Source organism: Meleagris gallopavo, chromosome 6 (genome assembly GCF_905368555.1).
Source record: "Meleagris gallopavo chromosome 6, MGAL_WU_HG_1.1, whole genome shotgun sequence".
NCBI classification, from domain to species: Eukaryota; Metazoa; Chordata; class Aves; order Galliformes; family Phasianidae; genus Meleagris; species Meleagris gallopavo.
Window position 1 is genome coordinate 41,105,095 of NC_139409.1, and position 27,506 is coordinate 41,132,600.

The 27,506-nt window shown below is 38.3% G+C and overlaps 3 protein-coding genes across 12 annotated transcripts in view; 2 read left to right on the top strand and 1 right to left on the bottom strand.

Annotated features, from left to right (window-relative positions):
- The window catches only part of ATP2C1 (ATPase secretory pathway Ca2+ transporting 1), a 63,655-nt gene extending 45,107 nt beyond the window's left edge, over positions 1-18,548 (top strand). For all 4 annotated transcript variants that reach the window (XM_031553960.2, XM_085226447.1, XM_085226449.1 and 1 more), the window contains 18 exons: positions 118-193; positions 637-703; positions 1,764-1,888; positions 3,082-3,179; positions 4,673-4,768; positions 4,877-4,966; positions 6,243-6,347; positions 7,895-8,051; positions 9,316-9,486; positions 10,453-10,550; positions 12,083-12,133; positions 12,853-13,019; positions 13,585-13,653; positions 14,400-14,516; positions 15,177-15,324; positions 15,941-16,036; positions 16,821-16,962; positions 17,730-18,548. In XM_031553960.2, the coding sequence (XP_031409820.1) occupies positions 118-193; positions 637-703; positions 1,764-1,888; positions 3,082-3,179; positions 4,673-4,768; positions 4,877-4,966; positions 6,243-6,347; positions 7,895-8,051; positions 9,316-9,486; positions 10,453-10,550; positions 12,083-12,133; positions 12,853-13,019; positions 13,585-13,653; positions 14,400-14,516; positions 15,177-15,324; positions 15,941-16,036; positions 16,821-16,962; positions 17,730-17,866 (2,010 nt within the window). In that variant the 3' untranslated portion in view covers positions 17,867-18,548. The remainder of the gene's footprint in view (positions 1-117; positions 194-636; positions 704-1,763; positions 1,889-3,081; positions 3,180-4,672; positions 4,769-4,876; positions 4,967-6,242; positions 6,348-7,894; positions 8,052-9,315; positions 9,487-10,452; positions 10,551-12,082; positions 12,134-12,852; positions 13,020-13,584; positions 13,654-14,399; positions 14,517-15,176; positions 15,325-15,940; positions 16,037-16,820; positions 16,963-17,729) is intronic.
- Positions 18,549-21,390: 2,842 nt separating this feature from the next.
- On the bottom strand, positions 21,391-27,122 carry ASTE1 (asteroid structure-specific endonuclease 1). Of its 2 annotated transcripts, none has more exons than XM_085226451.1 (4): positions 25,770-27,122; positions 23,688-23,811; positions 22,997-23,192; positions 21,391-22,692 (listed from the first exon to the last, which is right to left on the bottom strand). In XM_085226451.1, exons 1-4 carry the CDS (start codon positions 27,096-27,098, stop codon positions 22,401-22,403), a joined length of 1,941 nt encoding a protein of 646 aa, XP_085082577.1. In that variant the 5' UTR covers positions 27,099-27,122; the 3' UTR covers positions 21,391-22,400. The 2 variants fall into 2 exon arrangements, with proteins under 2 accessions (XP_085082577.1, XP_085082576.1); XM_085226450.1 differs by having other exon boundaries at positions 23,688-23,898.
- The window catches only part of NEK11 (NIMA related kinase 11), a 112,908-nt gene continuing 112,409 nt past the window's right edge, over positions 27,008-27,506 (top strand). For 4 of the 6 annotated variants that reach the window (XM_085226454.1, XM_010712924.4, XM_085226455.1 and 1 more), the window contains exon 1: positions 27,051-27,188. The gene's annotated coding sequence lies outside the window, so the exon portion shown is untranslated. Of the gene's footprint in view, positions 27,189-27,277; positions 27,357-27,506 lie in introns of those variants that run through there. The other 2 variants (XM_003207228.5, XM_085226453.1) reach the window with 2 other exon arrangements.

A 27,506-nucleotide genomic window follows, 5' to 3' on the forward strand; every position in this document is an offset into this window, starting at 1 on the left:
GCATCTTAGTCAAGTAGTTTCCAAGACAAAGTCTTGAAATTTGCACACCTGAAGAAATATTTGATATAGATTATACTTTTTAACTTGTTAACTGTTGGATGTTTGTTGTTCACCAAGGCTCCAAAGACACCGTTGCAGAAGAGCATGGATCTCTTAGGAAAACAGCTTTCTTTGTATTCCTTTTGTATAATAGGTAAGAAAATCTATGCAAACACCTACAGTTTACTTTGTGACTGACCTATGGGCCTGGTAAGACTGAGGGACTTGATCTTTTTTGTATTCTCCACTTTTTAATGAGTTCATGCAAGTAATCGTCTGAAGATTAATAATGTAAATTTCATCATAAGGGTGTTTCCTTGTTTCTTCACACAAACATGGTTTTCTATCTTCTAAATGCTACCTTTCAAATTGCAGCATGTGTTATATTCTAATTCAAGGTGTGCAGAAGTGAGCACCTCACTGCAGGAATGATTGGGCTACTTGACTGGCAAAAAACTTTCTTCATCTTTGTCATAATAATGGAGTCATGTTCAACAGTGAAGGAAATGACAGATTTTTTTTTAAGAGTTCTTTTTCCTGTTAGGCTATGGTACATGATGCCTTTGTATTTATTATGACAACTATTTTTTTTTATAGGAGTTATTATGCTGGTTGGCTGGTTGCAAGGAAAACATATCCTTGATATGTTCACGATTGGCGTGAGGTAAGATTTTTGTCTTTAAACAGTGTAGGTCATGCATTACAGTTACTGTTTGAAAGCTTTTGATGTATATTATACTGTATGTCCACAAAGATTCTGTTTTTAAGTTTAGATAAGTAATAGACTTTGTGCTGCAGTAAAAGGAAGCTAATAATTTTTAGTGATATAGTAAGTATTTGTCCATCTCCTCGTATCCGTGTAGATGTGTGGTGATTTCTGAGTGTTATTGGACAGAAATTCAAATTGTATAACTGAGTAAATAAAATAGCTTTGTAAGTAATGAAGTGAATGCCAGCCTTGTGTCATGTACATCTTCAGTTAATTTTTAGCACGTTATGGAAGCTTCATCCTAGGATACTGTTTGCTGAGAATTAACACAGTTTATATGCTCTAATTCTCTACTCTCAGAAAAGTTGCTGAGTTGCTAGTTATCTGGATGGTGCACAAGGCAGAAGAGTTTCTTTAAATAACAGAAAGCCTTTATTTAAATAACAGGTTCTATGGATATTTAACTGTTTGGTTTTTTGTTGTTTTAAATAAAAAGGATCAATGAAAACTGCAATTTCAAGCATTGTATGAAATATTGCCATCTCATTTACACTACTGTCAATTATTTTTAATTTTTTTAACAAAATTCTGTGCTATTCCAACACATGTCATGCTGCCATAGTTCAATCTGCAAGTGGTAGCTGTGAATCACTGGGCACTAGAAGCGATGACCTTTTTCCAGTTCCCTCCAGTGCTGACCACCCTGACTCTTCACATCCTGGGCTGCTTTTCAGAAAACTAGTTTTCTATATCCAAAACAGATGTACAATTTTTTCCCCCCCCAACTACGTTTGCTTGAGTCGAAGTATCTAAGCCATTGCATGTTGTTACTGTCTTCAGTGTGCCTTAATGGGTGGTATATGGTTAGAATCAAATGACAGCTGGTTCCTTTTGCTTTTAGGTTCCACTAACAGATTGCTATAGAAGCACCATTCTCAGCTGTGAATACATCATTACTGTGTGTTTATCTATGATGTTCTAAGACAAGATATTTGTGTATTTGTTTTTGTTTCAGTTTGGCTGTAGCTGCAATTCCTGAAGGACTCCCAATTGTAGTAACAGTGACGCTGGCCCTTGGTGTGATGAGAATGGTGAAGAAACGGGCTATTGTAAAGAAACTGCCTATTGTTGAAACTTTAGGTATGACAGGACTAGCTCTGAGATGGTATTTTGACATAAATCTTAGGAAATCAACTAGAATGTTGATGGCAATGGTAAAAAAAAAAGCAAATATTCTTATTTGCTGGCAGTATGGTGGTATCATTTCTAAACTGAATGCCTTTTACATGAATTGTGTGCCCTACAACCAGTCAGCGTTTTAATTGCAGCTGTCAGCACGTTGATTAATTGCGTGTCAAACTAATGACGTTCAATACTCAAACCTGCATGTGTACTTAGATGTATGGAGAACTCTTAGTTCGTGGTAGAACAGTGAAAATATTTCAGTGGAAGTGTTTTTAGTTTGCTCAAAGACGTTCCTGTCAAATAACAGACTTGGGAAATGATTTTTAAACCAACTTCTTGGCATGAATTCGGGAATGTTATTTTCAGCTGGAAGCAAATCCAAGTTTAAATATTAGAAAAAATGTTATAATAATGCACCTTAAGGTTGTTACAGTGTTCATGCTAAAACTTAAGCTTTCGTCTTTTAAAATGACTTCAGAAACATTTTGTGTGTGTGTGGCCTCAGTCATGAAACATTGTGCATAGGACGTGGAAATAAAATAGAAATAGTGTTTTAGGTAATTCTGCTGCATTTTAATTTTCCCTTTGAAGATTAGAAATACTTTTTTTCCTAATGCCTTAGCAGAGTTTCATGAGTGTCGCAGGGTTTTTTGTGGCTTTTGCAATTCTGGCTATTGGGTCCAGGAATGCCAAAACACTGCAACGCTCTTCCAAAATACTTTTCCTGAGTTAAAACAGCATGTACATATTTCCATATTTCTGTAATCATTTTCAGTCTCATTAAAAATTGCTGCTTTAGTAGCAAGTCGCACCTTACCTGGGAAAGAATGCTGCTAGGAGTATCAATTGAGAGTTCAGTAATAGTTTGAGATGCACCAGAGAAAAATTAAGGAGGTAATGAATGGAAGCACTTGAGGCAACTTGTGAATTTGGGATTTTGACTACCTTTTCTGATTTATCAGGCAAACCTGTAAGGAACCTTGTACAGGTATTCATAAATAGCTGAAAATTGCCTGTCATTGTTGAATCACATCTTGTTTTTTTTTTCTTCATAGAGACAGCTGCAGTATTTCTAGAAATTTGTTCTTGTTAGCTACTCACTTATTCTAAATAGACCTTGTCTTACAAGTGCTGTTTGGTTATTTTAGGATGTTGCAATGTAATTTGTTCAGATAAAACTGGGACTCTGACAAAGAATGAGATGACGGTTACTCATATTTTTACATCAGATGGGCAGCATGCTGAGGTATGTAGTGAGACTGTTAGACTTAAATATTGCTTTTACTTGCATTTACTGCATTTATCAGCTCAAATACTCTTGATTTTACTGTTTGTAAAGCATTAATTAGGGTAGTGTAAATGTGTTGTATCAAATCTTAGTTCCTTGATTTCTGGCTAATTCTGTTCTTTCGTTCATTTAGTATTTCAGACTTGAAGCTGTATTATCCAAGCATTCTGTAGTTACAGAAGGGTTTAGGTTTGTTTTCTTTCTTGTGTAATATATAACATTCTTAATCTCTTGATGGCTATATGTTATAATGAAAGATGCTGAGATGCAGTGCAAAGGTTTGATGTTCTTCTTTAGTATGTTTTGCTGCTGCAGGTGCATAAAAATGAAATTTAAACATTAAGAACATTTAAAATAGCAGGAGTATCCAGATTTGGGCTAAAAGTTAATGTAGTGTACTGTCAGAATTGCTTTTTGATAATGAGTGGAACTTAAAGTAGGAAGAGGACATGAAACAGTGGCTGAAGTGAAGCAGTCACTACAAAGGTTGAAATGAATTCCCAAAAGGGAAGCAAAAGCAGGAATAGAAAGGGATGCAACTGTATGTGATTTCATGAAGGCATGTTTCAAACAAGTTCTAAACTTTTCCGATTCCTCATATTTAGGGTTTTATTAACACTGTAGTTAATGGGGAGACCTTGTCACTAACTTTATGAGAATAAATACTGGATATTTTTAATTCTTTGTGTTACTTACCTGTATTTGCCTGGTACTTCGTTTCCATTCTTAAAATTTTGTAGGAATGCTGTAATTACATTTTTTTCTTTATTCCTAGCATAATTTGTTTATAGTGATATTAAATCATTTCCCTTTTCCTAAGGGAAAGAGAATTTGAAGTAGCTGTTAAACATGCTACCTGTTAATGCTATAGACCTGAAGACTTTTTGGGATTCTAGCTGGATGCCCACATTTTATGCATTAAAAATATGATTTTACTGCGTTTAACACTTCTCAAGTCTCAGCTGAGAGGCCATTCAAGTATGATTTTCTTCTTCCTGCATCATGAAAGTAGGACTCAGCTGTGTACTTCCATTCCCCTGCAGGGGTATGCATTATTAACCAGGGTAAAATAGAATGCAAGGAAAAAATTGGAAAGCAGAAGAAAGAAGGAGGAGGAGGGGGAAAAAAAAAAAACAAAACATGTCCTAATTGAGTAAGGAGACAACATACACTGCATTTATTTATGCTAAGGAACAAAATTGCTACATTTTTGAAAATTAATATCCGGTATATTTCATGGAAGAACTTAGTTGCCCTCAGATTTTTTTCCCCTGATCTAGCGCCTGCTACATTAGATATTTAATAGGAGACTCCATATTGGGTAAAATCCATCATAATGAATGGCTTTGCTTTTCATTTTCTGTATTTCATAGTGAAAATCTGGGATTAATGTAATTCACAAACTGTTCACAAACTGTTTTATGTACTGCTTTTGTCTCTATGTCTTACAGGTTACCGGGGTAGGTTATAACAGGTTTGGAGATGTGATGCTTGATGGTGAAATTATTCATGGTTATAACAACCCATCTGTTAGCAAAATTGTTGAGGTGAGATACTGGCACAAAGAGGTGACTTTTAGTTGATGATGGAGTAAGAGCTGTACACAACGTTTATGCTGTGTTGTCTTTTCTACCCATTTCTTCATCATCTTTTAGGCTGGCTGTGTCTGCAATGATGCCCTGATAAGAAACAACACCTTAATGGGGAAGCCAACTGAAGGGGCTTTAATTGCACTTGCAATGAAGGTGGGTGTTTGGTAATTTTTGATTTATGGCAGGTGTGTAGAAATAATGTGGTTTTTTTCATCAATTTTCCCTTCATTTTTGACTACTAGATTTGCATTACAGCCACTTATCTCCTGTGCTTCTTATCTGCTGGAAATCTTTGGGCATTCTGAAAGATAATAGGAAGTTATTTGGAACTGAAGTAAAATCTGTCATCTTTTTGCATGCAGTGCTGTCATTTTGCCCACCAGAGGCTAATTTACCTCTGGTTGAGTGTTGGTTGTGTCATCAGAAGCAGTAAGAACCTGATGATGGACACATTGGTTTCTGTAGTATTTGCAGTGCTTTTAAGTGCTGGGAGCAAGCAGTTTGAATTGTGAATGCTGGTTAAATGTTATTTTTATGCTATGACGTGCTGTAGCTTCTGAGAAGCATGGCAAGACATTTTAGTACTTCTTTTTTTTTTTTTTTTTCTGTGATGATGAATAAACTCAGAAGCCTTCAAAGCTGAGTACGTCCCAGTTGTTTTCTCCCCATGCAACTGAGGACTGAGATTTATCGCCTTGTTGAGATTCATTCCAGTTCTCCAGTCTTTGACTGTAAAGGACTAATGGGATGTTGTTATGGCAAGACCCTAAAGAAAGAGAGAAGAGAGATGTTTCACATCTGTTGCTGGAATGGGTGGTAGTGAAAGAGTTGTGAGGCTCTAAATACTGAGAATGGCTTATGGCAGGTGGCCGCTTTAATCAGCACCCAGACTTGGTTAAGGGTAGAGCATGGAATTCTGCCAGTTGCATTTTGTGGGAAGAATGAAATGCATTTCGTCTGAAGTCTTTGTGGTTAGTTTCCTTTTAAATGTTTGGGGAATATTGATGATAATTTTTGAAAAATCCTTTCAGATTGGATCATCTGAACTTTAAACGACTGTCTTTCCTCCTCCCAACTCTGTTACAGCCTTATATAATACTATTCTAGATGCTTCTAGCAGAGAAATTATATAGATATTAAAAAAATGCATTGCTGTTTTAAATGTGTTTTGTCAAACACATAATCTACAAGGTTTTTCAAAGTCCTTGAATCAAAGAAAACAGGAGTGTTCTAACTCATGCTGAAGCCTGAAGGAAGGTACTGGATTCATTGAGGGCTTGTTTTTTCAGAAGTTTGTCTAATGAAAGCAGTGTGCTGATAAGAAACTTTGGAGATTTTTTTTCTTATTAACTGACAAGTCAAAACAAAATGCTTAGCTATTTGGAAAAGAAAGGTGCTTACATTATGGTGCTTTTTCTATCTTATATAGATGGGCTTAGATGGGCTCCAGGAGGACTATATAAGGAAGGCTGAATATCCCTTCAGCTCAGAGCAGAAATGGATGGCAGTTAAATGTGTTCACAGAACACAGCAGGTAAACTGGATTCACAGGTTCTTTGCACATTGACTCTGTAGAACCATTACGTACTCTATTTAATGTCCTCATTTTTCACTTGAGAGATTGTGGCAAGCTGGTGGTAATGTGCAGTCCTGGGAATATGCTTTGATTATCTAATTTCAGTTTCAAGCTCTGAAATGGAAAATAAGAAAGCCAAGAAATTCTTTCCATAAAAGGCATATTGAGAAATAATGCTAAGTATTTTGATATCTGAGACTTTGAATGTACCTGGCTTTTCTTCCTTCTCCGTACTCATCAAATATTTAAAACAAGTCTGTTAAACTTGCTGTTTCAGTTACATAAAGAATTAAGAGCAAGAAGAAATGTGTAGGTGTTGAATAATCAAGAATTTCTTTTGCTTGAAAACACAGGTCTTCTGGTTTTAATGGCACTAGTACATTCATTCCTCAGTGCTCACAAATTTTATTTATTTTAGTAGTGTGGATTATCAATATAAGCTGTTCTTTAACCAATTTTTCCATCTTTTGAAAAATACATATGTATTTGCATTCAGATTGGTCTAAATGAAATATGAATAGTTTTGTTAACGATGTTGACATAATGACTGCCAATCTGATAACTGGAGTCTTCTAGATAATATGCTCAGTGTCAGATCTTATTCTGGATTCATGGAAAATTTCACAGTATTTCTGTACAGAAAATAGTGAGCAGGAATTGCTAGGTGATTTTTTTTTCTATATGATTTACTGTGTTTGATGTGTTTCAGTATTAGCATTTTTAAAAGACTGTTGAAAAATTGGAAACAATTTTAAAAGGAGCATAAATTATTTGAAGGCTAAGAAAATGCAGTGGAATTAGAACTCTGTCAGTTAAGCCTATCAGAAAAATTGAACTGTCTTGACTACTGAGCATAAACACCTTCAAGGGGAGAAAATAAGTGTATTAAAAGAGCCTTTATAGCACAACAGGGAACAGAAGATGAGAATCAGTGATTGGAAATTGAGCTGAGGCAGCAGTTCTTAATCGAGAAGGGAGGAAGGGAAACGATAAGTTGATTTAACGTTGGAATAAGTGTTCAAGATAGACAGTGAATTTGCAGTCCCTCTGTACCACCGAGGCTAGCTTGCTTTCTGGAAAATGCTAGAGCTGTTATTTGTGGTACAGGGATGTAGGTGATATGCTTAATGACCTGTGGAGAAAGACAGATGGTCAGGTGATGAGCTAGAGGTCTTTCAGGTCTAATGTACTGTGTAGGTTTGAATGCTGTCCTTTGAATGGCCTCTTTGGTTTATAAACTGTGACCCCACAATATTTCATGTGCGTGATGCCTACTGAAATAATAAGATATTGATTATTAGCTTAGCTATTTTGGCGTTAACACTCTTAAACATATACTTTATACAGATACTTCAAACTTTTTTGGGTTCAGAAGTGTAACTTTCATTTGCATTACATGTTCTGAAGACTTTTCAGAAAAGTATAGATAAAACATTCTTACAGATGTGCATATGTATATTTGTATATGCATACACACACATTTACATAATTCCTTTCTATTTTAGGACAAACCAGAGGTTTGCTTCATGAAAGGTGCTTACGAACAAGTCATTAGGTATTGTACATCATATAACTGTAAGGGGCAAACCCTACCTCTTGTTCAGCAACAGAGAGAGCAATACCAGCAAGAGAAGACATCTATGGGCTCTGCAGGACTTAGGGGTAAGAGTGTTTCAGTGTCTGGGGATAATTATTTTTTAAATGGTACTGCTTGCTTGTTCAAATTAAAATAATATTCAGATACAAAATTTTTTTGTTGTTGTTCAAGAAGCGCCACTGTGTTTGTTAATTTTTCATTAAAATGGAGAAGTGGAATGCAGGTGATGTACTTATGGTCTGCGTAACAACATTGATTAAGTTCCAGCAGGTGAGAAAAGGAACTGCTGGTTGCAACCATAACAACTGAAAAACACACTGTCACTTGGCATCTTCCATATCTCACAGATTTTTTTTTTTTAATTTATTTTTAATATGAGTGTGTTCATTTTTCTCTTTGATTCCTGGCACCTTTGTGAGTTAGGCTAGCATAAGTGATTGATTGCAAGTCAGAAGATGCCATTAAGATTACATTCTATATTAGCAGACTGTTAGATTTTTAAATATAGCTGCAAGTATTTTTCAGAAGATGATTGGAAGTGGTTGTGGGCAAACCATAATTCGGGACGCCATAACTGTCTTTGATTTCTGTAAAGAGACTTGCAGGTTGTTAGTTCCATTCAGATGTTTTAAATGTGGCAGTATGGGTACTTTATGGCATGGGAAAAGCCCTATGATACATATGATTAGAAATAGAGGTTTTACAAGGAGTAGTGGTATCTCTTTGTGCCTGTTTTCTTCAGGTAAAAAAGACATTCCAGAAAATATTTGGCATGTAGTCAATAAAATCTGCCTCTATTTAAATAAAGAAAATGTATGTTTATTTTCTGGGGTTTTTTTGTTTGTTTTTAACCAATCTTCCCTTTGTCATCTTGTATAAAAGACCGTTTATGTACAGAGAAACCACCAAAGCTAGATGCCTTTTTCCTCTCCACATAGTGGAAGCAAAAATGTTTTAAGCCGTGAATAAATGGGAAAGATTTCTTGAAAACATGAAAAACCTGTTTTTGATAAAGACTTCTGTGCTATATACATTGCTACCAATGTTTAAGAAGAAGTAGTAGTAGCAATCCCTATCTGTTGCTTTATTCTAACTTATAAATTCAATTAGGTCTGATTTGTGAACGTCTACTTTTGTTGGGTTAATTTCAAGTGGAATACTCAGATGAATGAAGCCACTCATAAAGGTTTTCAGTACTGAGGTCTTTGGTTAATATAGTTACGTGCTATTTAGTTTTAATTTTGGAAAACAAATATTAGCAGTTGTGTTAGATGTTGGTGGAAATGTTATTTTCAAATCCTAACTTATTTTTTCTTTGTTTCCTGAAAGTTCTGGCTTTAGCTTCTGGTCCTGAGTTAGGGCAGATGACCTTTTTGGGACTTGTGGGTATAATTGATCCTCCACGAACTGGTGTAAAAGAAGCTGTTACTACACTTATTATGTCGGGAGTTGCAATAAAAATGATTACTGGAGATTCACAGGAGACTGCAGTTGCCATTGGTATGAACAGTGGTCTGCTTTTCATTTTTCACTTGTTTTCTGTGTTAACAGTGCCTAGCTAATAGGTATGAAATATGGTTATTAAGTCTTTAGTATTTTTGAGTTCTTAACACATGACACAGTGCAATTAAAATAGAACTAGTCTGATGTGGCACTTTCATTTCACTGGCACTTAAAATACAGTTTTCCTCTTTTGGTAATTTGTGACGTTTTGCTATTTTAAACTATGTATATGTTTTTTCTTACTGCATTCTGTTGTAACATGCCTGATTTCTGATTCTCACCAAAGCAACCTTCCCTATTGTCAGCTTTGAATGACTGTCTTATAGCAACAGGGAGAAACTAAAATAGTTGCTGACAATATTTAGGATGAATATGGTGCTTCAGTGCTTTCCCAATCCAGTTTTGTCCATGTGACTAAGTTTGAAGTTTAAGTATTGCTAGTAAATGTTTAAACTAAATGAATATTTGAACAAACTTATTTTTGTAATACAATATGCTAGCCAGAATATAGATCCTTTTTGTATAGGACAATGGTGGAAAAAGTTGATTGTGCACATAGAAGTACATCTTGAAGTTAGCAATACTTTATCAGTTGTGATTTTGCACCTGAGAGTTGTGCACATCTCCATCTTATTTCTCATTTTCTGTCCTGTTACTTTTGAATTGTAAATTCTCTGGGGAGGAGTGGGCTCTTATGTTTAGATTGTGCCTGACACAATGAGATACAGACTTTGACGTGAAAATTTTAAAGGAAATAAATATCTGATTAGAACAGACTTCATAGTGCAGATGTTTCCAAAAGCTCACTTTTACCTCAGTATACTGACTCAGTAGTGTTAGGATGCTATGCTGTGGGCATTTAAAATCTGAAATACTGCAAAAAATAATAGTTTAAAAAAGTAACTGGCTGCTTAATGTTTAAGTGTTAGTTATTATAATAACTCTTCTTTTATCTGTTTCCAGCTAGTCGACTAGGATTGTACTCAAAAAATTCACAGGCAATCTCTGGAGAAGAAATAGATGATCTAGATATCCAGCAGCTTTCTCAAATAACACCCAAGGTTTGTAGTAATATGCTATTCACTGAAATGCAGTAAAAGATATATTTTATATTGAGAAATGCTTTTATCTGTGGAAAGCTGAAATGTAACTTTTGAGATTCCAGTAATGGAAATACGGTTACAGTAAATTACCAAAGGCTTTTAGTACTGAATATGGAAGCTGTCCCAGGCCAGACAAATCTTTGTTTGACAGAAGATTGTACCAAGATTCATTTCTTTCAACTCATGGGATTATCTTTTTAGTGAGTTCAATCTTTACTTCTTTCGTTTCTCTTTAATGATTCAGATTGTTGGTTTCTCTTTTTGATATATATATTTTTAAACCTTTTGGCACCAGTAGTGGAACTTCCATTTTGCCACCTTTCAGTGAGCATCATCTCATTTTTATATTGTTATACTATTTTATTTATTTGAGTAACTTTTACATGACTTTACAATTTTCTGTTCCGTCAGTCTGTCTTTTTGGAATTCGTAAGAATAGCTGTCTGAATCTTAAATGATTTCTGATTGATCTGAAGCCACTGGTTAAGAATTTTGAGAGATCTATTTTTTATGTTGACTGCTTCAATACCTTTTTCTTGTTAAGTAACTAAATGCATTAACCAATGTCATCATCGTAAATGTATAGTCATTATCAAATGTAATTGAGCTTCGTGCTTGTCTCTGTTGCAAAATTTATCGAAATTTTCAGAATTTTGCTTAGTTTGCAAAATTAGACCGCAGCGTGCTTCAGCAATGCAACTAAGCCGAAAGCCAATACAATTAAGAAATACATATATGATTTGAACACATTAACTAGAAAGCTTTGTGTCTTGGTGACTCACCAAAAACCCCATGTTTATTTGGTAATACTTCTTACAGGCTGCTCACATTAAATAACAAGAAAAAGCAATAAAATTACTTTGTGCACATTTGACCAGAGACCCAGTTGTATTTCCAGCATGTACAGTATTTATTACAGTATTTAAAATCTTAGTAAGGATTAAGTAAAATCAACCAATAAAGTACAGTCTAATGAGTCTGCTGAGAAGTCTAACTTCAGTGCGGAACTTGTTTGAAAACTGAATTAACTTAGTCAAATTAATTTACAGAGTAGACGAGAGGTAGAAAAAACATTGAAAAATAATAATTTCTTCCCACAGAATTATAATTAGTCAAAACTTCAATGTGTTAATGCTATGCTATATAAAATAGTAAAATTAAAATTTCCTGAGCTGCTTCCCTTTTGTTGTCTTCGTTAATTTAGTCAAGAAGCCCAGTAGCAAGCCATTATATCTCAGTTGCTTCATTATTTCAAAGGGTTATAAAATTGCATGTTCTGTCTTGAAGTAAGTAGCACCAACTTTGTTTACCTTTAAGTCTTCCCTTGAGTTAATGATTTCACTCTAACGAAAACACGTTTCACTGATGCTCCAACCTCAAAATAAACAAGGGCATAGCTGGCCTTAGACAATATGCTCTTATCCTCTAGCTTTATTGTATCCTACACAGTTCTTCTCAATTTCTCTCCTCCTTCATTGTGCTTCTAACAGGTTGCAGTATTTTACAGAGCCAGTCCCCGACATAAATTAAAAATCATAAAGGTACGTCTCACTGGTGGCTGCGTTGCTGGACAGTGGCTGTGAGCACTGTTTGTAGTGCGCATACTTAAAGCATAACGTGCTGCAGAGCATCTGGTTGAAACCAGAAATGAAAGTGAAGTATATCTGAAAATATAGCTTGAAAAAAATATGTAATGTCCACAAGGGCTATGCAACTGCTGGTAGGCAGCATCAGTTTGTTATATGTTGGGAGCTGGGAGTTGGAGATTTTGTCGCATTGCAGTTGAATTGACTGGGAACTTGAGGGAGCCATATTTCTGCTACTTCTGAGAAGCAGAAATAAAGCAATAAAACGGCATGAATTTCAAGTCATGTCTGAGGTAATGCTTCCATTTGGTAGCTAAAAAACAAAGCTAACAAAAAGAGGGATGTGCTTTTCCAATTGTTCTAATTCTTAAATTAATTATCAACAAAGAATAGGAAGTCAAATATTAAAAGATAGTTAGAATGTTTTGAGAATTATGAAAGGGCCATTACATTAAGATACTATATATCCTAGCTTTCAAATCTGGACTGAATATATGATCTAAAATGTAATGTAAAATCTTGTATAAGAGATTAGTTAAGATACAAACAGTTGTACTTTTTCAGGATTTTATGTTAAAATAATTCTTTTGGGAAACCACAATCCATTGTATTTAGAACAATTATATAGGATAGGCTATTTCAATCTCTGATTTATGTTTTTTCCCTTTCTTTAGTCCCTGCAAAATAATGGTGCAGTAGTAGCTATGACAGGAGATGGAGTGAATGATGCTGTTGCTCTGAAGGCTGCAGATATTGGTGTAGCAATGGGACAAACCGGAACAGATGTTTGTAAAGAGGCAGCAGATATGATCCTCGTGGATGATGATTTTCAGACAATAATGTAGGTGACATTTGTATTGATGCACTGTGCTATGTAGTTTTAACAAAACATTGCCTGAGTAAGGAAAGGAGGAAGGCTTTTTGCAGCAGAGTATACTTGTCCTAGGTATTAAAATCACTTTCTTGCTGTTGTCATTGTGTTAGGCAAAGTGCAGCATGTACTAGAGGATGAAAAAATAGTCTGTACATATTTCATTCTGATGCAGTAAGAATACATGGTCTTCTGAACTCAGTCTCTATTTTTGTCATTTCTGGAAAGTGTGTGTCGTTTGTTTCTTTGTTTTTTTTTTAATTATCTACTTTGATTCTGGAGACAGCATCAGTGATGATGCAAGTCTTACAAGGAAAAAATTTTTCTATTGACATTTCATTTTGAAAGCACCAAAATAAGAGCCATTGTAATTGATCTTACAGTAAAGTACAGTGACTGTCAAAGAACTTCAACTCCACTCTTTTCTTGACATTTGTGTTTGTGCTTAAATTAGCAGAAATAACACGCTTTTTTCATTTGTTTTAAGCTTTGTTGCAGTAGCCTTTAGTGGTGTGATCTTTGTTTTTAATTGCAGGTCTGCCATTGAAGAGGGTAAAGGAATTTATAATAACATAAAAAATTTTGTTAGATTTCAACTGAGCACGTAAGTCTGAAACGTTGACAATATTGGAAGGTTCTAACCTCATTGTGATTGAATCACAGCCTCATAAAGCAAATATATGAACTCCTATGATCATTTTAGATTTCACATGCTGATAGACTGTACTAGTCTAGTACAATGTACTATCAGTGGTCATAATGGCAAAATAATTCTAGGATTGAGTTTTTATTATTTTGTACTTGGTGGTTTGTTTCATTTTTAAAGGTTCAGAAAATAGTTCAGTAAGCAGACCTCTATTACAGTTTTTCCTGTTAAAAAGTGAAAAGTCAGTAAATGACAGGATGCAAAGAAACAGGATAGCACTACCTTAATGTTCTTCTTTAAATGAGAGGTAGCACAGAGCTGTGCCAGAGGAGGCTCAGACTGGACGTGGGAAAAAATTTCTTTACCCTGAGGGTGGTCAAGCACTTCCCATCAAAGAGGTTGATGCCTCATGCTTGTCAATGCTCAAGAGGCATTTGGACAATGCCCTCAATAACATGCCTTAGCTTTTGGTTGGCCCTATGGTGACCAAGGAGTTGGACTTGGATAGTCTTTCAAAGTCCCTTCCAATTGTTTCATTCTATTCTATTCTGACCTTTTAAAGTTAGGGTTATGGTAGTTGTGATCGAAGTCATCAAAATCTATATGTACTCTTAAATACATGAAGTTTTGCTTACAAAGCAGTTATCAGTAGATCTTCAGAAATGTTCCATGCTGACAGTTATAAAAATGAATTCTTTCAACAGGAGTATAGCAGCATTGACTTTAATCTCACTGGCTACATTAATGAACTTTCCTAATCCTCTCAATGCCATGCAGATCTTATGGATCAATATTATTATGGATGGGCCTCCAGCTCAAAGGTAAGTAATTGCTTACCTTTACTTTAAATTATGTTAGAGGTTTGTGGTTGAATTACTTAAACAAGGAAGAGGGTTGCTTGTAAAAGAAGCTCTGTGAAGTGTTTAACTTCAGTGATATATTTCTGAAACAGAGCAATTTTTTTCTTCTCATTACAATGTTTGCCATGTAATTCTGTGTTCATTCATTTGGCTTGCTTTGGTATCCAGCAGTGGTTGGTTGGGGAGCAGCATGATACCTAAAGATCCACAGCATCCAAGATTCTGGCTTCTGTCCAGAGTCTTCCTCTGACTTTCTTCACTGTGGATAGATGGTGGAGGGATCAGTGAAAGGGAACTAGCAGTAGAATTCCTTAGTTATCAATCTAACAGAAAGGGTGGGCATTGCTAATACTGCAGGTTGTTGTTTACTAATTCTGATACTGTCTGATAGATACCACATACTTCTGGACACTGAAATTGCAGTGTTGGAATGTAACCCATTACTGATACTTAAAACTCAGTGTTTTAAAGGTGAAAATAACAGATGCTTATTTAAATGAAGTGATTATTAAGCTGTAGAGAGAAGATTCAAATCTGTTTTTCCCACCTGTGAAATCTAGTCTTTGTGTAGAAGCAACAAATTATGATGATAAAAATCTGAGATACTTCTTTAATTTTAAGCCTTGGGGTGGAGCCTGTGGATAAAGATGTTATTCAGAAGCCTCCAAGAAATTTGAAGGATAGCATTCTGACCAAAAACTTGATTGTTAAAATACTGGTGTCATCAATAATTATTGTGTGTGGAACACTATTCGTCTTCTGGAGAGAGGTATGACAAAACCCCAAAACTTAAAGCAGTAGCAAGCATATTGAAGTCATTTTGATACCATCAATTGAAATTTGGAATTCTGAATTTGCGTGAACTTAGTTGCAAGATTTATGTATGTTTATTTAATAATAACTAAGATTAGAGAGGATGAATTTCAAAGCAGTTGAAATGAGAAACAGAATTTTTATTACAGACTTTTCCAGGTCCCAATTGGATTTGGGAAACTTTGGCCAATGCGAAGTAACTGTTAAAAAAAACAAACAAAAAAAAAACAAAAAAAAACCAACTTATAGCCAGATTGTTAGGAAACAGCTGTTTGCCTTTCTTTTCCCAGTAGAGAAAAAAGCTGAGCTTTTAGCGGTGCATCATAGAATTCTTGGTATTCTGTCTGCTTGCATTAATGTTTGTCAAGAGTCTTCACAGCTTGGAACTTAAGTTCTTATAAACTATGGGTTTGTCATTTCTGTTATGGCTTCTTGAATGAGCTTGGAGCAAGCAGATGGTTTTGCTTTTATGTATTAGTTAGTAGAACTTGCATTATTGTAGCAACTGTATTTAGTTGCTGAAGCTTTAAATTAAAGCATGCTAAAGCCAATTTTTATTTTTTTGTTGGCAGTTAAGAGACAATGTAATAACACCTCGAGATACAACCATGACCTTCACCTGTTTTGTATTTTTTGATATGTTCAATGCTTTGAGTTCTAGATCTCAGGTGAGTGATTAATATTGCCATTTACATGGTATTTACATCAGACATCATCTAAGGAAGATTTGCTGTGTTTTCTTGCAGGTACACTTTACAAGTACTATTAAGCTTCAGAGTTTTAAAAATAAATAAGTGAAAGGGTTAACGTTCTCAATTTGTGATGCAAATGATGTTTGTTAGTAATGCTGGCGTTCTGAGAGGGGCAAGGAAACTCTTAATAAAAACTGGAAGTGTGATGGTCCCTTGCTTGTTGCTGCATGCACTTAGTTTTTTCCTTCCTGGAAATCTTGTCAGTTCAGTAACTTTTTCAGAATCTGAAACTTGTTGAAGGCCTTTCAAAGTTTGCAGCTCTAGGAAAGCGTAAGAAAAATTGCTTTAAGAATTCTTTCTGTTTAAATGTTTGTTCTAAGGAAGAGAAAGTCTGAAATTTTGTGTTAGTTGAATAAATTACACATTACTACATTTAATCTAATTTGCAGTCTGTTTTCTGATGTGAATGTCAGGGTAGACAAAAACACATCCTTCTCATACAGTGGGCACTTTCTAATGCATGTTACTTGCAGGGAAGTGAGCTCAATAAATAAGTTCTTGACTGTGAAAGCAAGATTTGCACTCAGTTTACCATTAAATTATCCTCTTAAGAACGTGTTTTGGATTATCTTCAAGGTCAACAATTCAACAATAGTTTTTTTCACACTTTTATAAATGTTGAAATGAAAAAAGTTATGAATTATTTTCTTGTCTAGAATAAAAACTACACGTACAGTGTAATATATTGCTTGTTTTACAGACAAAATCTGTGTTTGAGATTGGACTTTGCAGTAACAAAATGTTTTGCTATGCTGTCCTTGGATCTATAATGGGGCAGTTATTGGTCATTTACTTTCCTCCACTTCAGAAAGTTTTCCAAACAGAGAGCCTGAGTGTCTTGGGTAAGAAATGTTCCTTTTCAAAGAACAGTACATTAAGGATTAATTTGTAAAAGCACTGGGTTATGGCAGTGGACATGGTGCTTAGGGACATGGGTTAGTGATGGATTTGGTTGTGTTATGTTGATGATCTTAAAGTACTTTTCCAACTTAAACGTTCAATGATTCTGAAAGAGCTTTCTGTTTGCACACAGTGGGAAAACCAATCCTGCTGATCCTTTCTAAGAGGGGAAAAAATACTTCTAGATATTTTGTTTGGAAACCATAATTAAGTGCATACTGCACACAAAACAGACAAGTCAGTGTATTCTTAGATTTCTGAAGCGCTTGTATATTTTAGGAATTTTAATGAGTACTGATGCAGGCAAAAAGGGACTAGATGATCTTAAAGGTCCCTTCCAACCCAAACCATTCTATGATTCTGTGTTTTTAGATCATTCTTTGTCTTTTTATAGTGGTGTCATTTCTGAGAATATCGCTTCAGTATAAAGCTAATTATGTTGTTTAGTGTTCTTTGCTTTTCTAGGTATTAATAAAAGCAGTGTTATGAAATGCTTTAAGAGTTAGAAATAGCATGTGTGTCCTTGTGATTTGTGCATGAACTGTGCACACTAATTGTCTGGTTCTGCAAAATGTTTCTTGCTTCATTTCTGCTCAAATTACCCAGTAATAGGCAGGCAATTTGAAGGTCTTGTAAGTCATATATTCCTTTGTCAGTCTGCCCTCAACCTTAAATAGCAAGCTTTAAAAAGGCTAATTATCTCTTCCAGATTTACTGTTTCTTCTGGGACTCACTTCCTCTGTGTGCATAGTGACTGAGATCATAAAGAAGTTTGAGAGAAGCAAGGAAAAGATCCAGAAACATGGAAGTTCTTCTTCGTCAACTTCATCTTTTCTTGATGTATGATGCATATTGCATTCTTTTGTTTGCAAACTTAGGGATTGCTGTCTGAAGATGTAGGAGAAAACAATATTTGGAGGATTAAGAAGTCCTGAGGGCTTTTGACAAGTCCTTTGTTTCACTGGCTAATGATGAACATTCTTGTTTCAAGACTGTTTAGAATTTAACTTCCAGCTGTGGGAGTAACAATTGAAATTATGCAACTTTGGTAACATTTTTCCTCAAACCAATTTACTTTTGAGATCGAATGGGATTTTGTGTGTGGGGGGGGTTAACTTAAAGAAAGATCTAAGCCCAAGTCCCATTTTCTGCACTTAGAGATATAATTGTATAAAATTCTTCTCTTAGATATAAATATTTTAGTTTGTTTTTATTTAAAACATTGTACTATTTTACTTTTACGGTGGTGGGACTTTGCTACTAATACAAGGATTAAAAAAATATTTCAGAGGCATTCCACTGGGTTTAGTCTGTCACAAGAGTGCCATATTCTAGCTACTGTATTTATTTACTTTATCCTGCAATGTGTAAGCGGCTCAAGTACCTTGTGCTACAGTTTTTTTTTTTTGTATCTGGAGGTTTTTTCTTTTTGCACAGGATGTGACCGCTGTCGGATCACTGTTTGTTCTTTTCTTTTTGTGATTGAAAAGCCTATACTGCAATTTGAAGTAAATGTTTGCTTTTCTTATGAGCGTGGTGTCTCTTTGCTTTAGAAGGAACTGGCATTTACACCAGATTGTCAGGCTTGTGATGGTTTTGGATACCTGCTTTGTTCCACATTTACTTGAGCTTGCAAATGCTAGATTACTTGAGTAATAAGGCAGTACTAGTATTGAAATATCTGACTTACAATTATGTGGTATACTGAATTAGAAAGCAAACATGCTAATTCTCATTCTAATGGCAAAAAATCCCAGCCTTCTTTGAAATAAGCTGATTTTTTCCTTCTGCACCCCTCCTGTTCTTTTTTTTTTTCTTCCCCCATCATTAAAATAAATAGCTTTCTGTCAGAGTAACTTAAAATTTTAATCTTCAAAATGACTTTTTGTGGATCAAGAAGTGTTGTGGTAGATTGGTGTCTTGATATGTTAAAAGTAATTATTAATATATGATAATGTCTGCATATTCAGATATTCAGTGATTCAGAAACAAACAGCTGTGTTCCTCAAAGTGGCCTTGCAGCTGTTGTCATCATTGCTGTTAGAGATGGACCAATTATGCCCTGAGGAAATGGAAGGAACAGTCACCCAGTGCATCTTGAAAAGATGATGTGCAAGAACTCGAGAGGGAGCCGAAGACAGAATGTGATATCTTTTGACTGAAAGCATGTGGATACACATCTTCCACACTGCAGCCTGAAAATTGTATTTTGTGTTGGTGTTGGCTCAGAGGCACGCTGTCACAAGATGGTCATCCTGTCAGTAAGGTTACTGAGAAATTCTAAATGAGCAGTGGGACGTTTTTTACATTTCTTTGTGGCTTGCTGCAAGTGCCATCCTCAGAATCTGGAAAGTTCATGGAAAATAAGGCACATTGGAAGGTGTTGTATGAATTACCCTGCTGATAGGTTATTCTACTTATTCTTTTCCCTCACACACACCCTCCCAGAGATTTCCAGACTTTGTCAGGAAGTTCACATGCTATGCAGGAACTGTATATGGCACTATTACTCTGGCCTACCCTGGGCCTGCTGAATGTGCACTTATTACCTGCAATGCCAATGTGCAGAAGGTTTAATAGTGTAAGGGGAAAGACTTTAGTATATGGCACTCACCTTTTCTATAGGATGTTAGCTGAACCACTGAGCTGATAGGGGCTCAAACAAGGTGACCTCTTAGAAACCATCTGTTTTAGCACAAATTTCTCATTTCCAGCAGTTCTGCTTTTCAGAAGTTGAAAAGATTTATCAGTCTTCTTCCTGTTGGAATATTGCTGTCTTTGACAAGTGGGTCTGTATTACCAGGGTGTTCAGTGTTTCAGTGCAACTTCAGAACATTTTAAAACTTCATTAGTGAAGTATTTTAAATTCTTCAAATCCCAGTAAAGATGTAGTAAAAACTGTGATGATGCGTGCTAATGAAGAATCACTTGCACCAGCCTGAATTTTGAGAAAATGCAGCAACTGTCTTTCACCTAGTAAGACTTCTTGCTGATAATTTTCTCCATGGGATTTGACTACTTCATGCTCTGCATTTGTTCTTGGAGTCCTAGAAATCCAAGTACATAGAGAAGTGCATATAAGCATAAATGTATTGACTTAGGGAGGAATTATTATTTGCTAGGCTTTAAACAAATTATAAAAGTACTCATTTGCCAGCCTAAATCTCACATTCTGAATTTACCTGTCAGTGTAGATAAGAAACAAAATTTAGTCCCTGAAGAACTATTAATTCCACCTTCTTAAAAGGTGAACTTACTTAAAGTGAATTATATTGGATTATGCCTGAGGCGTTTCTGCTGTATTCCAGTGGAAGGTGAAACGGTAACAAGTAATTTATCTGGTAGTTCAGGCTCATTATTTGTAAGAAACACTTGGACTGTCTGAATTCCATTGTTTGTTTGTTTTTTTTTTTAAGCTCCATTTTTGGTCAATATCACCTAGCAGCATGTTTGAGATTTTCTTCAGAGCAATTGAATCAACAGCAAGATCTGTCCTCAAAAATTGACAGGCACTTCATGTAGTGTGAAAATAGGCAGCAATTAAGTAATTTAGTTGCTCTTATTAAAGCACAGAATTGAGAAAGAGCCTTTTATTCTTTTATTGTTTCTGGTTGTTCTTCTCCCAAAAGAAGACTAAAAGCCTATGATGACCCAAAGAAAACTAAAACAGGCTCTGAGTAGTGATCCTAGAATCAGATTGCATTGAGAACACATTTCCAGTAGAATAATTTTTAATCACCACGTCAGCACTCCCAAAGGTAGTCTCAGAATGCCTTGAGCTCATAGCAGGTTTTAATCCAAAAAATAGAACGCTCGAGTTTATCCTATCTTTGGAACTAATTCAAGATTGTGCTTCTCAGCAAGGCTCAAGAATGACTGGATCTCTGGCATTTTCCCAACATGGGATGTAGGTTAAGATCTCTCTTCTTACAGCAACAACGAAGTGAAATCAAGCATGCCCATGTTTTTTTTGTTTGTTTTAAAGACTAACCTTAAAATGGAATTATGATTATAAAAGCTATGAAGAATTATAAGCTTGGGAATCGAAACACAGGAGATGATAATGATTCAAGGAATGATTTGGACAAATAAGAATTTACATCCTTAATTTCTAAAATCATGAAATATATCACCTTCCAACTATTAAAGTCATCTGATGGAAATGTGGCTGTAGATGGCTGTAAACAGTCAGAAAGGTGTTCACAGTTCTAATAACTTGCTCTGTGGTTGAGTGTGAGTGCCATCTGCTGCTAATTGAGAAAGTAGCAGTTCTGTACTGTAACTTTATTACTACCATCTCAGCTACCTGCTATTTCAGTCTATGTCCCAAAAATAGTTTTTCTATGAGTTAAATATACGATATAAGTGTATCAATTTCTCATTGAATGTATTATGAAAGCATCAAGACTCAGCTGCACAATATCAGAAACTATTCCTGTAGTTCTTGAGGTCTAGGTTTTCCACATAGAAGAGACTGACAGCATGTGGTGATCAGCCTTCAGTGACCTCTGCAACTTGTGTGGGGCTCCACACAGCAGCTTTCCATCTGCAATGCTTCCTTCCCCGCAGTACAACATGATCCATCTGTGAACAGGCATATCTCTTCTTTTTCTGGTAGTTCATTGTATGGTGGAGCCTCTTTAATAAGCAATACTACTTCTGCTGGTGAAGTTCCAAACTTTTTACCTTCACGTCAGTCCATGATCACCTCTAAGATTCCTGGCTGGTTGAGGTTCCCCATCCAAGCTCGCTGCGTGTCAATGCAATCCACTTACTCCATGTGGTATCAGTAGCATGATGGGTGGAGGGAACCTTTCCCTTAAACATCCAGTTCAGTGATGACAGCTACTTCTCCCTAAAACTACAGATATTCTACCATCTGTGAAAACAGTATTTTTTTTTTAAATTGTCAATTTCAATTTTAATTTGATTTGTAAGACTATAATCATATAGCAGCATAGATAGCTGCTTCTCAGACACAAGTTTGAAAATGGGATGTTTTCAAAGTTAGAAGCAGTCAGGGAAAAGGAGAGATAGTAAGCTTGCTTTAAGTATTCAGAAAAAGAAATGCTCTGAACTGCTGAAGTTCTTTACTCTCATTTTCAATTGACAGACACCTTTTAATCATCCAACCAGCCAACCCCCACTCTCCACCTACACAAAACTCAGACACCAAAACATGTTGTATGCAGCACCTCTTTTATAGGAGCTTTCGTTACAAAAATACTAAATCCTGGAGCGAGGCTCATTGGTAAAAAAAATAAATTCAAAAATATCAGGAGCTTGTATGAAACAGCCAAGCAAATTCCAATACAGTCACATTTTAAATATCATTTCTTCTGTCTCTGTGGCATTGGAAATGATTTTAGGAATGATGCTCTCAGTCATCCACACTGAGTGATGCAAACCTATTAACATCACGTAAACACTGAGTTTCAGATACAGCACGCCTGACAGCCTTTGTCTTTTTAGATGCTTTCTTCTTTCTGCAGGACTCAGATTTGGCCTCTGTTTTCTTCTGAAAGAAGTCTGGAGATACAGTTGATACGACTATATTCAACAGAACCTGATAAAGCTCAGTCATTTTTGGAGAAGAACTGAACAGATTTTCCACTGAAGGTGTTGACTTAAGCTCTTGATACAGTCCGTGCACGAGGGTCCCACTATAGAGCCTGCTCAAAGCAAGGAGAAAATTCTCATTTGCTATCATACCTCAGCAGAAGTACAAAAACATGCAGCTTAGTGGGGAGAACAAACCAAACACCCCAAACCACGTCTTAACTACATACAATATTCAACAGCGGGCCTCTAAGAAATATTCTCATTAGATTTTTCTCCATATTCTCCCCTTTAAAGAAAGGAGTCCAAAGTGTGCTAAAATTGGCCAAAGCAGTTTATGACGCAGACGTTAAAGCAACATGTGAAAGCACTTCAGCAGGAGCTTATGTGGAAAGCAGATCTCTGAAATGTCCTTACCTAGCTAAGTCTGGCTCGGGGAGAGGACTGCAGAGTAGCTGGTTGAGATACAATCCCATCTCAAGACAGCACTGCCACTGGCAAAAGCCGTGTGCAGCATCTAAATCAAAGTCTTTATTTTGCAGTTTCTCTTCCTTCCATTTTAGAAACTCATTACAAGCAATTCTGTTGTCTTCTGGGTGGAGAACTGTGAGATCTAGGTTATGAATAGAAAATGACAGACAAATAAATATTCTTCTGTGAACACAGGAAAAGTATCTGCAATATATAAGGCCTACAAACTACCAGTGTTTTGTTGTATTTCTAGAAGCCTACCTAAATGTCTCAACATTAAGACATACAGTGGAGAAAAAAAATGTGAGTATCATTATCCATATGAATCTGAAATGATGAAAATAGTAATTCTGTCAAGTACTTTTCCACAATTCTGGGAGTGAATCCATTTGAGAAGATTGCCATCTCACTCCACCCCACTCAAGAAGCAGGTGGCAGTCATTTTCAAGCAGCTTTTGTAGTTCAGAGCCTAAATCAACAGAATAACCCTGGCGTGCATCATCTTTGGCATCATATCAAGGACTCTTCCTAAGAAAATGCCACCTTACTCTTAACAGGTAGAAATATTTCTGAAAGTACCAAGTACTCACAGGAACTGTGTCTTCTGCATTTGAAATTGCATTCTTTGGAGACATACCTGGCTCATTTGTTATCCTGTGCAGTTCTCCAGCTACTATCATGAGAAGTAGAGCCTTTAAATGATGCAAGTTCACTTTAGGTTCCGAACAACGCGTCCAATAACAGGTTACAGCAACAGGGAGCTGTAAGTGGGCAGGGACAGATTTTAGCAAACTCATTTTCACTCCTAAAGTCTCCAGCAGAAGTAGCTGACGGCGTGACATTGGCACCTGAAAATAAGCAAAAGATTTTGAAGGAAAAAAAACAGACTATTTGTTGCGAGTCATTTCTGGAATGCAGATAAGATCATTTAAACTAGCTAATACTTTGTGGTTTTAATTAAAAGTGTCACAGATACTCTGAACAGGAAGTATTTTTGAAACACCACTTAAAAAGGCAATTTTCACAATTGCCTGAGGTCAGCTGGATTTTAATAGGCTCCAGAGTCTCCTACAAATTAGGTGATTTACATTACATTCCTGTGCAAAAGTTAACTTTGAAAATTCAGCAGGTGTAACATATTAAAGTTACCTTGGTATGGCAAATGTCTGTGTAACTTCATATCTTCAAAAAGTGACCCTTTTTTTGTGAGCTGTAATGGTGATGCTTGTTCTTGGTATGGCAAGAACACACCTGTTATCACAGTGAAACATTCAGCATACAGTTTACCTTTCTCATTTGCAAGATATGAACTTATAGCACATTCCTTCTTTGCTGTGCTATTTAAAACACAGCGCTACAAATTGTCTAGATGCAGTGCTCACTGCAGAACTGGAGCAAGGTGCTCAACTGCAACATGAGCGCTTTGTAGATCTGGATTGGGATGGTTGTGCTTACTGCAAAGCAGCAATCCCATAAGTAGAAGGTAAACTGAAGTCAATTTTGCCAAGAGTGGTCTGAATACAGAGGAACACATCTTCTTGTAACTTGCTGAATTGGTAATTCATATACATTTAGCGAGGAGAGTTGTTATAATAACCAAAACTCAAATTCAGTGGGCATACAATGCAAGACCACATTTAGGTGTCATTAACTTTTCTGAAAGTCCCAAACCACAGACTTCACAGATGTCTGCATGCTACTCGTTCAAAATAACAATAAACCTGAACCACAGCAGGGACAGATAAGGTTCACAGCCACCAGATGACAACACAGATGTGCCACTGTGGATCTGATGCCAGTGGGCAAAGCACGTGGAATAGGTTCCCCAGGTAGGTGGTTGAGTCACCATCCTTGGGTGTGTTTAAAAACCATTAGGATGTGGTGCTCAGGGACATGATTGAGAGGAGGGTTGTTAGAGTTAGGGTAGCATGGTTAGGTTGTGGTTGGACTTGATGATCTTTAAGTCTTTTCTGCAACCTGAGCAATTCTATGATTCTATGTGTAGTGTGGAAAGGCACTGATTGTATTTCCAAAAGTTTCAGAAACAGGTATGAACCCTGGGTGTTTCCCATTCCAAGGAATAGTCTCGACCATAAGAAACCATGAGAACTGATATACCACATTGCTAATGCTGACTAGAACCAACTTAGTACAAACTTCCTTTGATTACAAGTTGTATTTTTCAGGTGCTGTTCTGCTTGGCAAGGAGCAGGGAAGCACGCATAGCAGGATGCGTATTTTGAGCAGGAGGAACTGCTGGATAGCTGCAAGGTTTACAGATGAAATAATAATGCTGATTTTTAGCAAAAAAGCATTTAACTTTGCTCCAAAATATCCGTAACTTAATCAAATGCGAGTTAAATTTAGTAGTATTGAACTGCACCTTTCTACATTTCACAGAACTGCGAGTCCTTTCCTAAAACGACAAAAGCAAATATTATAGAAAGGATGGGAGAAGGGCTTACACGGGATGATTTAGCAATACTATATACGCACGCTGCCAGCCAGTCATGTAATTTGGCTTGGTGCACTTGGTGGGGGGGAGTGATGAAGCGAGCTCAGCTCCTCAGCCCTCAGAAGCAGGACTGCGTGTAGCTGCGTGCTGAGCACTTGCTCACTGAAGTCGCTGGGTTCACCAATCACCTTTAGTGCCCTGCTGGCAAACACGGCACCTCCTAAGCGCGTGCCACGCTGCTAACCTGCTGTGACGAGCGCTTACCTCCACTAACCTGTCCAAAGAGAAGCCATCATCGCCAAAAGGCGCGGGGAGGCTCGCCGCTTGGACAAACGTCTTTTTAATCGACTTTTGGACTCGGTCGAACTCGCACACGGCCGGCAGCGCGCCGCTCCGCGCCTCACGCCGCGCGTCGGCGCCGGGAGCCGCGTGCAGCAGCAGCAGGCCGTACAGAACGCGTCGGATGGGCAGCGCGGCGCCGTGCGCGCTGGGCCGCCGCATGTCCTCCACCTGGACGTGGAGGAAGGTGCTCCTCAGAGTCAAGACGTTTCCGACGAGCGGGGCCACTTCGCCTCTGGCCAAGGCGCCCAGCAGCCACGGCGGCAGCCCCGAGGCCTCGGCCTCCTCGCAGCGGTAGCGGCCCTCCGCGAAGAACTCCTCGAGGTTCACGTCGGACGGCGCGTAGTCCCGCAGGGCTTGGCGCAGCAGCTCCCTCACCGCGTCCCTCCGCCGCCCGCCCACGTGCTTCAGCACGGCGTCGGCCGCCTCCTCGGGCCCGGCGAAGCCCGCCAGCCAGCCGAGCAGCCCCCGCGCGCGGCCGTGCTTCCCGGGCAGCCGCACCTTGCCGAAGAACCCCTCGAACGCCGCCGCGTCCACGTAGTCGTTGCCGCTCACGACGGCGAACAGCGGCAGCGCGCTGCTCCTCAGCCGCCCGAAGTGCCGGCAGAAGCTCTCCGCCTCGAAGCGCCGCGCGGGGATGTAGCGGCCCGAACGCTCGGCGCGGACGTCCCGCCAGCGGAAGGCACTCAGCGGGCAGTACCCGCCCGCCAGCTGGAAGATGAAGAAGTCGCTGTCGAGGGACAGCACGGGGCAGCCCCAGCGGTTGGCCAGAGCCGCGACCTCGCGGTCGGCCTCGGCCCAGCACTGCACGAAGGGCACCGCCGCCCGGCGCAGCGCCTGCACGAAGGCGTGCCGCGCCAGCAGCGGCAGCGCGCGGCCACCCTCCCCGCGGGACAGCCCGTGGGCCGCGCGCAGGCGCTCGGCGGCGCGCTCCCGCAGCGTGCCCAGCTTCCTGTCGGCCTCCCCGCGCCCGCCGTCCAGCACCACGAAGGCGGCCACGCCGCAGGAGCGCAGGACGGCGAAAAACTCGTCCGCGGCCGCCGCGAACGGGCCGTAATCGCCGCCGCGGCGGAAATCGGCGGCGGAGGTGAAGAAGAGGTGGTAGTAGAGGCTGCTGCCGTCGATCACCAGCTTGGTGTCCCGCACCCGCAGCTCCGCGAAGAACGAACCGCACTCCTCCACGAAGGCCGTCAGCCCCGGGACGCCCATGGCGGCGGCGGCGGAAGCGGCCCTCCGGCCGGGCTCGGCACGCATGCGCAGCGTCGCCTTGACAACGGCGCCGCTCGGGCCCCGCGGGCTGAGGTGCGGGCTGGGGTCGGAGGGCGGCATCGGGGTTGCTGGCAGGTAACCGCCCAGCTTGACGCGGGAGGGTGCCGAGAGGACGAGGGGGGGGAATGGCTTTAAGCTAAAAGAGGTTTGTGTCGTTATTAAGGTGGTCTGTAGTACAGACAGTTTGGCTGCGTTTCGCCACAAAGTCGCGCTCCTTGGGGCAGCGTGCAGACAGCTCAGCAGGTGGGTGTTGAAATAGGTTGGTGCGCATTTGGTTACCGTTTAAAAAAAAAAATAAATTACAATCTCATAATCTTTATTTAGGCTCCCTGTTTGTAGGAAGGCAATCCCTTGGCACCAGAAGTTAAGCGGTTTGTAAAATAAAGCTTTTTT

Excerpts from the sequence above, each read along its gene's own strand:
- ASTE1 (XM_085226450.1), bottom strand. The coding sequence starts at position 27,098 with ATGCGTGCCGAGCCCGGCCGGAGGGCCGCTTCCGCCGCCGCCGCCATG. Across the intron at positions 23,899-25,769 it reads CTTTGGACAGGTTAGTGGAG|GTGCCAATGTCACGCCGTCA; the intron begins GTAAGCGCTCGT and ends GCTTATTTTCAG. Across the intron at positions 22,693-22,996 it reads CCCGAGCCAGACTTAGCTAG|GCTCTATAGTGGGACCCTCG; the intron begins GTAAGGACATTT and ends TGCTTTGAGCAG.